Genomic DNA, 12,270 nt, shown 5'->3' with positions numbered 1-12,270 from the left:
TGGTCACCCTAGGGCCTGTTTCACAGCAGGGAAGGGCTCTAAAGGATACCTCCCCATAGGATCCCTAGGGAATGGTGCCCCCTATAGGATCCATAGGGATTTGTGCCCCCGTTCTAGGATCCCATAGGGAAGGGGGCTCCCAAACTGTGGGCTGCGACACAGTCCCAGCTGGTCCCCCATGGGCAGAGTTGGGGGGCGGACACGGGGGACATTGGCACACATTGGCAGAGTGGCAGTTGGCGATGGCCCCTCCCAGGGCTGGAGGAGCCCCGCAGCCCCGGTGGGTGGCAGAGGGTGAAGCGGAGCTACCAGGCGATGGGCAGAGGGTGAGGCGAAGGGGCCAGCCCGAGAGGCAGCTGCTCCTAGCGTGGCAGGATGGTTCATGGCTGCTCCCACTCCAAGCCCCCACACCCTGCAATCTGTGGCTGTCCGGCCCCCTGGAGCGTCAGGCCCCCCAGGGCCCAGGCTCAGCGGTGGGTGATCAGGACCAACAAGGAAATGGCCAGGCCCTGCCCGAGTGTCTGCTGCTGCCTGGCAGGGCCGGCGTTAAGGGAAATGGCAGCTTGGCCCAGGAGGAGACTGTGAACCATCCTGCAGCCAGGGGAGGGTCCCAGGGGTGGGTCTGACCCAGCTCTGGAGCGGCCGCGCAGGGGAAGAGGAAGTCCCGTCCTGCCCCAGCCCAGCCAGGACTAGCAGCTAGAACCCGGCACATGATAAGGGCCCCTGGCCAGGGTGTCCCAGGCTTGGGAACTAGGGGTGCGGCGGGAGCTGCAGCACCCCCAGGTTTCACTGGTCAGTTTGCGGGCGCTGTCAGAAGGATGCAAGAGTCCCGCAGCTCAGTTGCACCCGTGTGGTGAGAGCGGGAACTGTGCTTTTTCACACGGCTTTCGAACACACGCGGATGGTTTTCAGTTTCGTTAGCTGGGGGAGGAAAGTTTGGGAACCCCTGTCACGGGGAATGGTGTCCCCCACTGGATGCCATAGGGAATGATGCCCCAATAGGGACCCCTGAACCCCTGAGCAAGGACCCCGCTATCTCTCTCTCTCTGCAGTCTCAGGGGTGGGATCTCATTCCCAGCGAGCACCGTTCATTCACCTTTATTCCCCATGGAGCCCTCCCGGGCTGGGTCAATGTTCTGTGCCCCAGTGACTCCCACTGACCTGCACCGATTCCCCAAGTGCAGGATCGGGGCCCAGAGCCTGAACCCGTCACTCTCACCGGGGCTTTGCCCAGGTTGCAGAGGGCTCCTGCCTGGGGCTGCGGGGCAGCAGGGGATAAAGTGTGGTTCCTGCAGGAGGTGAGAAACGCATGGTTCTGTGGGTGAGTCTCCAATGCCAGATCCCCCGTCTGACAGGAGCTGGGCCAGTCCCCAGGTCGCTCACTACCCTGCTCCTGAATCAGGTATGGGACACGTGGTGCTGGACAGACGCTGCACATGGAGCTGGGCCTCAGGTGCCGCTTGCTTAACTCTGTGCGGGATGGGGCTGCCTGTGCCACAGGGCCAGGCCAGAGGGACGCCTGCACTGGGGCATAAGTGTCGTTCAGGGACGTCCTGGGCCAGACAAGCAGTTAAAACCAAAAGGTGAATTTGGAGGCGAGCTGGGGGAAATCTCTGGGCTCCCGAGTCGGCTGCAAAGTGCCAAAGATTCTCTCTAGTTCCACCCCAAATTGCTTATGAAGCCAAGTGGCGCCGTGTGCGCTGGAGATTTTATTCAGCTAACGAGCAAAGAAAAACCAAATCCGAACGACACGGCGCGGAGGGGAAACTCCTGCAAACCCTCCCCAGCTAACAAAGGGTCCAACCAGCCCAGCCCCAACGGCAAAGCACAGCTGGTGACATGAGCACGCAGCGACACCTGCGTTAAATCGTCTGCAGCATCAAACCACGGGGCGAACACGGCCCAGGGCCAGTCTCTTAATGGGCAAACGGGAGTCCAAAGGGGGCTGGCCACACCCAAGGGCAGTGATACTGACGGCCGCGGGGGAGACGGACTAGCACAGAAACCACATTGGTTATGACTTTCTATACACCCATCGCAGGGGGCAATTGTCGCTTCCTCCATCCCTGTTAGCCAGGGGGGCTGATTGGTGCCCCCCAATCACAGGACAGGCTTTACCCACCGGGGCCTCCCTCTCCCCTTGGTCGCCGTGGGGGGCTCAGTCTGTGTCCAGGCTCGGCTCGGTGCATCACTCTCTCCACTCTGCCGACTGGGTCTCTTGGCAGGAGCCGGCTGCCGGCTGGCCTCCATCTCTGCGCGGGTATCGCTCTGGGCCGGGATTTGGGCTGACACCAGCAGGGGGCAGAGCAAAGGGGCCTCCAGCCAGAGACCTTTGCTGTGACTGGCCGAGGGAAGCAGAGGCAGAGATGTGCAATCACCACTGGCCCCGAGCATGACGCAGCCACCCATGACTCGAAGCTCCCTCCCCCCGGGGGCAGGTGAATTCCCAGGACAGGCCCCAGGGCCGGGGGGAGTTGGGATGATCAGCCGGCCCCTCGCCATGGCAGTGCCAGTGCAGTAGCAGAGTTCACAAGTCAGTCCACGCCAGCCCCTCACAGTGCCCTCAGGTCTGCCCGGGCAGAGCCACGTCCCCAGACGCCCAGGCAGGGCCCAGCTGTCCATAGAGCGGGGGGCACTGAGGGTCTGTGTGAGCACAGGAGCTGGATGCAGGGGGCGTGTGGCTGCCGGGGGGAGCAGGACTGGGTCGTACGGGATGTAGGTAAAAAGCCGGGGACAGGAGCAAAGCCCAGCAAAATGCAGGCTGCGAGAGGCTGGATTTTAACACCCTTTTCTCTAGGCTTTCATGGCTCCGGGTGGGGGTGGGGGTTTCTGGAGTAGCCACGCAGCCACATCACGCGTGTTAACGGCTGGATCTTGACTGGCCCGTGGATCTTCTCGCCCAGCGTCTCTTCCTCCCCCTCCAGCCCTGCTCTGCTCCCCGCCTGCCAGCTCTGGAGAAAGGTGAGGGGAGCAAGGCCAGGGCTGGGGTCTCTGCTGCATCAGGTGGGCGCCCATCTGTAACGAGCCAGAGCGAAGGGAGGCTGGATTAGCGCAGCGTTTGGCCTGTCCGGGGAGCCCCACCCGGGGGAATTATAGCCCCATACCAGGGGGTACGGCCGAGACTTGGGATCCTGGGAGCCCAACGAGAGACACAGCAGCATCCGGGGCTCCAGCTGAGATCCGGGACCCACAGCGCCAGGCGCTGCACAGACCCATGACGACAGACAGGCCCTGACCCAAGCAGCTGAGAATCCAAATTGACCAGACTGACACCAGGGAGGAGGGGAAACTGAGGCACAGCTGGGGAAGGGACACGCCCCTGCTCATCCAGTGCGGTTGGGTGGAAGAGCTGGGAACAGAACCCAGATGTCCTATGTCACAGGCCAGGGCGGCGCTTTCTGTCAGTCCGGCCTCGCTGCGGCGTCTCAAGTTGGGCGCCCAAAATCGCGGGTCAGTTGAGGGAAATTTGGTCAAAGTTACAACGGGTCAAAAGGAGCCGGGCAGGGGGGTCCCTAATCAATTCATCCCCCCCAGAGCACACCATGCCCTCCCACCAACATACCCACCCCCCGGAGCTCCCATCAGCTGCCTGCTGTACAAACCGCCCCCCCCCCCCCCCGAATAGCTGGGACACCACAGAGCCATGCAGCGCCCCCTGCAAGTCACCCAGCCCAGCTCCCACATGCCCTGGGGCCCGGGCCGTGTCAGAGCCCTCCCTCAGCCAGCCCTGCCATGGTCCCCACTGTGTCACACCCTGGGGGGCTCAGCAGGGCTGAGGTAGCTGTGCCCCCCCACCTGAACCCATAGCCCTCTACCCTAGCACCTCAGGGTTTGCTCCCCTCCATTGGGGTCAGTGGCGGGGACATCAGGTCTTGTGAGTGATGGCGACAAAGATGGCCGCCACCTCCCGCTGATGGGGACAGACTGTGCAGGACCCATCCAAGGGGCTCCATGACCCCCACAGTGGAGGGGAGGGGACATGGGGGATGTGCTGACCCCTTGGGCCCACAAGCAGGGTGGCCCCAACCCCGCACAGGCCGGACCCTTGACGTCAGTGCAGCCAAGCAGGCGGAGCTGGGCCAGTCACCCCCACGGGCTCTGGCCCAGGCTTCCCCAGCTCCACAGGCTGGGGATCCGTGTACCTCCCCTGGCCCTGTTTACACATCCCCCACTGGGCAGCAGGGGGCACAGCGGGGCGCTCGTGCTGCCCCAGGGCGGGTCTTGCTGCCCCAGACCTTGCAATGAATGGCCCATGGGGTGGCAAAGGGGGGTCTATCTCCCCGCTTCTCTCTAAAGGTCTGGCTACATTAGAGGATCCCAGGGGCTGGGAAGACTCACTCCATGGGCTGTGGGGATGCTGGAGCTAAGTGTGGGACGTTTGTCAAACAAAAGGGTTTTCCCCCCCTTGAAAATGGCCTTTTTCTTCCCAGAAAAATGGCTATTTTCACAAGACACATGGGACTGTCCAAAGTTTCCTTTTCAACAAAAACTTCAGTGACTTTTGCCATTGAGATTCCGATGGAAAATGTTCCTGGGATCCCGCGGTTATTGGAAACCGGGACATGAGCATTTTTCATAGGCCGGGAAGCCCAGCTTTTGGTAAATGTTGAGAACCGTTCCCAGGAACGTTCTGATGAAAACATTTTGAAAAAACTTTTGGGGGAACCGCCCCCACTCCAAAGTCAGCCCATTTTCACCTTGCAAAACAGGGAAACATCTGCATTTTTTCCACCCCACCCCCAAGGCTGGCCCTGTTGTGTTTGACAGCTCAGTTCTCAGCCACTCAAATGCCCTGGGATGTCACACTCCCCAGTTGTAATTTCCAGTCTATCTACTCACCGTACTGCTCTGGCCCCATTGCTACAGGTCACAAGGTATTTACCCTCCTAACTCCTAGTGAGGCAGGACAATTATCCTCATTACATGGGTAGGGAAACTGAGGCACAGAGCTGCTATGTGACTTCCCCCAGGTTGCACAGGAAGGCTACGGCAGAGCAGTGAATTCATGTCATAGTGACCAAGTCCCAGGCTAGTACGTAACCACTGGGCCACCGTCCATGCAAGATGCCAACTGCAGTTCAGTGCAGAAATTCTACTGAACTCAGACCTGGGCATCTCACTCCCTATGGACACCCCGGCCAAGTGTCCGAGGCTACAGTGGGGCTGCCTGGGGCCGACCAGCCCTAGAGGTGCTGGGTCCCCATGGGCCAAACCAGGCAGCAAAGCCCCATGTAGCTCTGCCCTGCTCCTCCCCGGCCCCTACCTGAGTCCAGACAGTACATGCGTTTCCGGTCCACGTCGTAGTTTCTGGTCAGAGAACACCAGGGCTTCCCGCTGGCGTCCCCATCTGCCGTGCAGCCCAGGTAGGTCTGGTTCTGGTAGGTGAACGGGAAGGCGCAGGGAGCCGTGGAATTGCCAGCCAGTACTGGAGAGACAGAGACAGGGAAGGGGACAGCATGGGGCAGAGGTTAAGTCACTGAATTCAGAGGTAGGACTCCTGGGTTCCCTGCTTGGGCAAGTCACTTCCCCTTTCTGTGCCTGTCACCTCTCCTGCCCGTAGTTAGACTGTGAGCTCTTTGTGGCAGGGACTGGCTCTCACTATGTGTCTGTGCAGCAACAGGGGCCCTGACCTCAGTCAGGCTCTACGCAGCACCTGGCACAATGGGGCCCAGTGACACAGAGGCCCATCGGGGAGACACTGCAGTGGGTCAGCAGTGCCCGTCAGGCCTGGCGTACTCACTACACCTCACACACCTGGCAGAATCTGCAGCTAACCAGGGTCATGGGCAGATCACATACGAACGAGCAACACACTGATCCTGAAAATTGTTACATGGGGTGTGTACAAAGAGGGGCTGGAATGATGTTCCTCAGATGTCTTTGGCAAGCAATGAATAAGCCCTCGAGTAAGGAACGGGCTTTTGCTTCTCTGGCAGCCTGCTCCTCAGACAGAGACAATGCCAGTCCATTTACATCTAAGGTAAACAAAGCCATCAAGCTACCAAGCGGGGAGAAGACAGCCCGGCCTCTACAGGAGAGAGAAACTTTGGCTGGGCCCACATTGCACAGAATATATTGCAAAGATTTCAGGGCTATAAAAGGAAGGGGAAAGAACCCCCTGGGGTTATCCGTGAGTGGGCAGATGCCAGATATGCAAGACATCTGTGGATCCTTCAGCCAAAGGAACTGAGCACAGGTGAGAAACCTGCTTAGGCAAAGATCTTAACTGGCTGACATTCGGTTCTCGCCTGAGAAGCGTGTTTCTACTGGTGTTTGTTTGCGACCGTTTCTGTCCTTATTCCGTCGACTTGTCACCACTTAAATCCATGTCCTTTACATCATAAACTTGTCTTACTTTTACCACAGACAAGCTCAGTGTTTGGACTGACACAGAGGGTTTGTCAGTCCCAGTTAAGCCAATAAGCGGCTGGGTGCTGTCTCTTTGGTCTGGTCTATACTACCCGCCTGAATCGGCGGGTAGAAATCGACCTCTCGGGGATCGATTTATCGCGTCCCATCGGGACGCGACAATCGATCCCCAAATCGGCGCTCTTACTACACCAGCGGAGGTGGTAGTAAGCGCCGCCGACAAAAAGCGGCAGAAGTCGATTTTGCCGCCGTCCTCACAACGGGGTAAGTCGGCTGCAATACGTCGAATTCAGCTACGCTATTCACGTAGCTGAATTTGCGTATCTTAAATCGACTCCCCGCTGTAGTGTAGATGTACCCTTTGACGAAGCAGCGAATCTGATCAGGTTTTGTGCGTGCTACCGTGAGAGGCTGTGAGGTTTGGACTGGCAGCGTCCTGAAAAGTTTGCTGGGAGGGCAGATAAGCCGGTTGGGGAGCTGACGCACCGCTCAGCTGCAGCAGAGTGGGGTAACAGAGAGACTCACAGTTCTGGGAACTCCAGTTGGTTGTCAGAGGCCCTGATCTCAATCAGGGTCTGTGCAGTGCCTGGCACAACGGGGCCCCTGATCTCTGGTTTCAGTGCTTCTGCACCATAAGTTACCAAATACTACATCAGTGTGAGAGTGCAAGGTTGTACCAGCCTGTCTGCAGCCCCAGACTCCGTCTGTCTAGTGCAAACCCTGCTCCGGGAGGGACCCCTGTGCTGTTACACCTATAACACCCCAAAGCTGCCCTAAGTGTCATGCCTGGGGCAACAGGTCTGCCTCACCCCACTGAGCTGCCGGGCATGGTTTGGGATAAGGGACCATAATGTGTCAGGCAGATTCAGTGTCGCCAGACTCACACGTTCAGCAATGGGGACTCTGGCCCCCCAAAATCACCAGGTTGTCAACAATCAGCAGGAGGGTCTTCTCATTTCCCATCTGGTTCCCGGGCTGTTCTCCCAGTCCCAGCTTCTCCCTGAAGCCCCAAGGGGAAGAAACCTCCTTTCTACGTTTAACCTGAAAGTTGAGCTTCCCTCACAGTCACAGGATTCCAGGAGCTGGGGTTTGACACGCGGACCTGAGTGCTACCATAATACACCTAATACATAAGGTACAGCACCTAGCACAATGAGGTCCTGGGGCTCGCAGTGCTACCGTAAGACACCTAATAAATAATTAACAGGGTCCTGGCCATGAGTGGGGTTTCTAGGCCCTACCATAGCACACCTTAAAAAAAAATAAGAATAATGTTCAATGTGGGGAGACTCAGGATAAACCCGCTAGAGCTGCCAGTGCTGGGAACTGGGTCTGACGTTTCTGCTCAAGTGTCTCGGGCTGAAATGTCCCCGACAGCATTGCCCGGCACCCAGGCACACCTGCACCGGGAGGAGGGTGTGGTGGGGTTCCCGGCTGGGATTCCACCTGCAGTGGCTGTGAGGTGAGGGGCCCTCGACCGCCCTACACTGATCCCCTCCCCCAACCCCCACTGCCCATCCTTACGGGTGTCAGGGCAGTAGCTCCAGCGCCGGTCCCGGTCGTAGTTCCCAGTGGTGGCGCACCAGAACCTGCGTGGCTTGGCGGCCTCGTCGGTGCAGGTGTAGAACGCCCGGCCCCGGTACACGAAGGGGAAGACGCAGGGCTGCCCATCTGTGTTGCCGCCATACTCTGGGAGAGGAGAGACAGGGACAAAGAGGTGTCACTGCTGTGTGGGGGGCTCTGCAGGGCTGCTCTCATTGCTACGTCCCTGGGGAACCCCGCAGAGACACAAAGCCAGAGACTGTCCCTGTCCCAGAGAGCTCACAGACAAAGGGCAGGAGGGGAAACTGAGGAATGGAGAGGGGAAGGGCTTTCATCACAAACCCACCCTCCCCTCCATTAGCATAGCAGTGACCACCTGGAGGGACTGGAGCACCCCTGTCAGAGCCTGCTCTGCCACTGACCAACATCCCCTCACGCATGTCCCCTCCGTGACGGTGGCTGCATCTCACCTGATCCTAGCCCTGGCAGGACCTGAGAACAGCCCATCGCCCGGGGATCTCGGGCGATGGGGACACTTGCTGAGATCACTGCTGAGTCCAGGCCCCTGGGCCCTGTGATTGATGCACATCCCACCATGCTTTGTGTCAGCAAAGAAGTGTGGGACGTGTGGTGGGTTCCTGGCTGTTCCGTGGCCAGACGCCCTGGGGTTCTGGCCCTGCACAGGGAGCCAGAGGGTGCCCCCCACCTCAGGACGAAGGGGGAACGCCCCAGTCCTCACCCGTCTCATAGCAGCGTTTCCAGCGGGAGTCCTGGTCGTAGTTGGCGGTGGTGGCGCACCATAGTGTCCACCCGGCCCAGCTTCCGTCCCAGGTGCACGTGGGGTACGATTGCCCCTGGTAGATGAAGGGGAAGACGCAGGCGGCGCAGTCTGAAACAGGAAAAGGGAGCGGGACAGAGACACAGATGCAGAGTGACAGGAAGAACAGAGCGCTGGGGGTGCAGGGCTGGTCTCTGCTGGGGGGAACATGGGGTGGGGGCTGTGCCAGGAAAAGCGGAAGGGGGCTAATCTGTGCTAGAGGGAGCATGGGGGGGCATCTGGGCTGTTCCAGGCAGATGTTGGAGGACAGGGCGGGAGGCTCCGTCGGTGCCTGGTGGAAGATGCGGGCAGGGGGTCTGGATGCAACTGGCAGTTGTGCCCGGTAGCCCTACATTGCCCATGCCCAGCACCCATGCACTGTGCCCCTCCTCTGCACCCCCCGCTCAGCCATGCTCCAGGGTCCCGTGTCTGCCAGTGAAACACGCTTGCTCCCAGCCCTGCCTCCATGGGAGCACCCGGATGCCAGGGTCCCACACACCAGGGCGATGGCCAATGAAGGGCAGGACCCCCCCCCCCCATGTTACCCCCTCACCGTCCCAACAGTGCCAAGGTGGCTCCATTGCAGGCATTGCATCACGCAGTTCCAAGTAGCCGAGTCTCACCTTCCAGCGCCCTGCAGACAGGCAAGAGCAGCCAGCCCCAGGCCAGGAGCCTGACACCAGATAGCATCATCCCAGCCTGCACGGAGCCTGCTAGAGCCAGAGACGCTGCCCCCTGCAGCCTGCTAGAGCCAGAGACACTGCTGCTCCTCCCCAGAGCCTGCTACAGCCTCCCCAGTGCCCCCGTCTCTATCACTCCCAGCCACATGGCGCAGGATGTCAGCTCCGGAACCCGCTGAGCAGGTTCTACCAGGAGGGCGTCTCCTCCTCCCTGCCCGAGTCCCACGCTCACTGCAGCCGCGGCTGGAGACGGAACTGGGAGACCAGCCAGGGGCAGGAGGGATGCAGGGAGCCCAGCGACTGCCCTGGAGACCAGAGGGGCCCATTCATCTCCACTGAGTCAAACCCCCAATTCACACACACACACCCCGACTGCCCTGGGGTCAGGGCCAGAGCCTGAGCTCAGCAGAGTCAATCCAGAGCAGGCTGCAGGGATATGGGGCGGCCTAGTGACGAGGGAGGGCACAAGACCTAGGTTCTGCTGCAGGACTTTGTCTCAGTTTCCCCATCTGTACAATGGGGATTATGACCCTGACCTCCTTTGCAAAGAGCTTGGAGATCTACTGCATACGAGCAAGGGATTATTATTGTTTAACCAGACGATCAAAGGAGTGCCCACCATAGGCGCCAACTCCATATAATACTTTGTAATTGCTGGACTGAAACATTTTACTTTATTACAAAATACTACTCGGAACGTTTCCTTCCAAGGAGGAGAAAATGTTTCATTTTGAATTTATCATTTTGAATCTTGTCATTTCAACTCTTACATTATATTGAAATCTGAATTTTAATATGACATCTAGATATTACTGTATGTTAGTTTAATTTTCAAAATTATCAGAACGCAACATTGTGTTAATGTAATTACTGTGATATCTGTATTTTTAATTATGAGAAAGCCCCATTTTGATTATACAGATACGAATTGCTGTGCCGTTCTTGAGACAATCCGACATTATCCAAACGTTTCACTGCTCCTGCGTTGACGTCTTTCAGCATGTCTGTTCCAAGACAATTCTGAGACGTCGGCTTTTCATTCGCATTCGGACTGACAACAGATTCCGGAAATGTCACGTTTCCCGTGGAGCGGCCATGCCGCTTTCCATCTAGCTCTGCATGTAGGGTCATAGACCCCGAGGCCAGAAGGGACCAGGGTGATTTAGGCTGAGCCCTGTACAGCACAGGACAGGGAATGTCCTCAAAATAATTCCCAGAGCAGATCTTTTAGAAAAACCTCCAATCTTGGTTTTAAAATTGCCAGTGATGGAGAATCTATGACTAGAGCTGGGTGCATGGGGTGGCCCCATTCCCCTCACAGACCTGAAGCCAGCCCCATGGTAGAGGTGCCTGTATCTGGCCCATCCGGCAGCACGGTAACCGACCCACTCCTGTTGCGCCCCCTTAAGGCCAATTGTGGCACCGCAGGTGAGGCCTGCCTCAGTTTCCCCTCACTTGTGACGCAGACTTTCACATACCTAAAAGCGACCCCTTTGGAGGGGACCAATCCAAACAAAACCTTCATCCCAATGTCCCCAGGAGGCTTTGGCAGGGGAAGGGGTGAGACACTGCTGGCATGGGGCCGTCAGTTACATTTCCCTGTCCCAGGCGGTCCACCCTAAGGCCCCTTCAGTCCTGGATCCTAGTGATGGATAAACCCCGGCTGGTTTGGCAAAGGCTGTGCTGTGTTTCTTCCAATCCCTACGGGGCACAGTGTGCTTTCCAGAGGGAAAATCTGCCCCGCTAAGCACCAGTATGGAACCCACACGTATGTGCCCGGCGCCAGTCTAGAACCACCTCCCCCTGCCGAGTGTGTAACAGCTTCCAGTCTAGAACCCTGCCCCTCCTGAGTGTGCGCCAGGCTCCTTTCTAGAACCCCCAACCTCTGTGTGCATGTGGCGCCTACCTGGAACCTCCACCCCATCTTTTTATCAATACATTAGAAGCAAGAGGAAGACGAAAGACAGGGTAGGCCCACTGCTCAGTGAAGAGGGAGAAACAGTAACAGGAAACTTGGAAATGGCAGAGATGCTTAATGACTTCTTTGTTTCGGTCTTCACCAAGAAGTCTGAAGGAATGCCTAACATAGTGAATGCTAATGGGAAGGGGGTAGGTTTAGCCAATAAAATAAAAAAAGAACAAGTTAAAAATCACTTAGAAAAGTTAGATGCCTGCAAGTCACCAGGGCCTGATGAAATGCATCCTAGAATACTCAAGGAGCTAATAGAGGAGGTATCTGAGCCTCTAGCTATTATCTTTGGAAAATCATGGGAGACGGGAGAGATTCCAAAAGACTGGAAAAGGGCAAATATAGTGCCCATCTATAAAAAGGGAAATAAAAACAACCCAGGAAACTACAGACCAGTTAGTTTAACTTCTGTGCCAGGGAAGATAATGGAGCAAGTAATTAACGAAATCATCTGCAAACACTTGGAAGGTAATAAGGTGATAGGGAATAGCCAGCATGGATTTGTAAAGAACAAATCATGTCAAACCAATCTGATAGCTTTCTTTGATAGGATAACGAGTCTTGTGGATAAGGGAGAAGCTGTGGGTGTGGTATACCTAGACTTCAGTAAGGCATTTGATAGGGTCTCACATAATATTCTTATCGATAAACTAGGCAAATACAATTTAGATGGGGCTACTATAAGGTGGGTGCATAACTGGCTGGATAACCGTACTCAGAGAGTTGTTATTAATGGTTCCCAATCCTGCTGGAAAGGCATAACAAGTGGGGTTCCGCAGGGGTCTGTTTTGGGACCGGCTCTGTTCAATATCTTCATTAACGACTTAGATATTGGCATAGAAAGTACGCTTATTAAATTTGCAGCTGATGCCAAACTGGGAGGGATTGCAACT

At 57.0% G+C, this 12,270-nt stretch overlaps 1 protein-coding gene across 1 annotated transcript; it reads right to left on the bottom strand.

Annotated features, from left to right (window-relative positions):
- Positions 1–1,696: 1,696 nt before the first annotated feature.
- Positions 1,697–9,544, bottom strand: LOC128826535 (matrix metalloproteinase-9-like). Its single transcript, XM_054009866.1, has 5 exons — positions 9,352–9,544; positions 8,651–8,800; positions 7,894–8,058; positions 5,264–5,425; positions 1,697–3,015 (listed from the first exon to the last, which is right to left on the bottom strand). The coding sequence occupies exons 1-5, from the start codon at positions 9,419–9,421 to the stop codon at positions 2,861–2,863; spliced, it is 702 nt and encodes a 233-aa protein (XP_053865841.1). The 5' UTR covers positions 9,422–9,544; the 3' UTR covers positions 1,697–2,860.
- Positions 9,545–12,270: the final 2,726 nt, after the last annotated feature.

The sequence above is a fragment of the Malaclemys terrapin genome, chromosome 20 (assembly GCF_027887155.1).
Source record: "Malaclemys terrapin pileata isolate rMalTer1 chromosome 20, rMalTer1.hap1, whole genome shotgun sequence".
Lineage (NCBI taxonomy): Eukaryota > Metazoa > Chordata > Testudines > Emydidae > Malaclemys > Malaclemys terrapin.
The sequence above is the reverse complement of the archived record's forward strand: the minus strand, read 5'-3'. Positions and strand labels throughout refer to the sequence as shown.

What these genes read in the sequence shown, in the direction of transcription:
- LOC128826535 (XM_054009866.1), bottom strand. Translation starts at nt 9,421, where the DNA reads ATGATGCTATCTGGTGTCAGGCTCCTGGCCTGGGGCTGGCTGCTCTTG. An exon ending in GAAACGCTGCTATGAGACGG is followed by an intron (nt 8,059 to 8,650) that starts GTGAGGACTGGG and finishes CTCCTCTCCCAG; the next exon opens with AGTATGGCGGCAACACAGAT. An exon ending in GAGCTACTGCCCTGACACCC is followed by an intron (nt 5,426 to 7,893) that starts GTAAGGATGGGC and finishes CTGTCTCTCCAG; the next exon opens with TACTGGCTGGCAATTCCACG.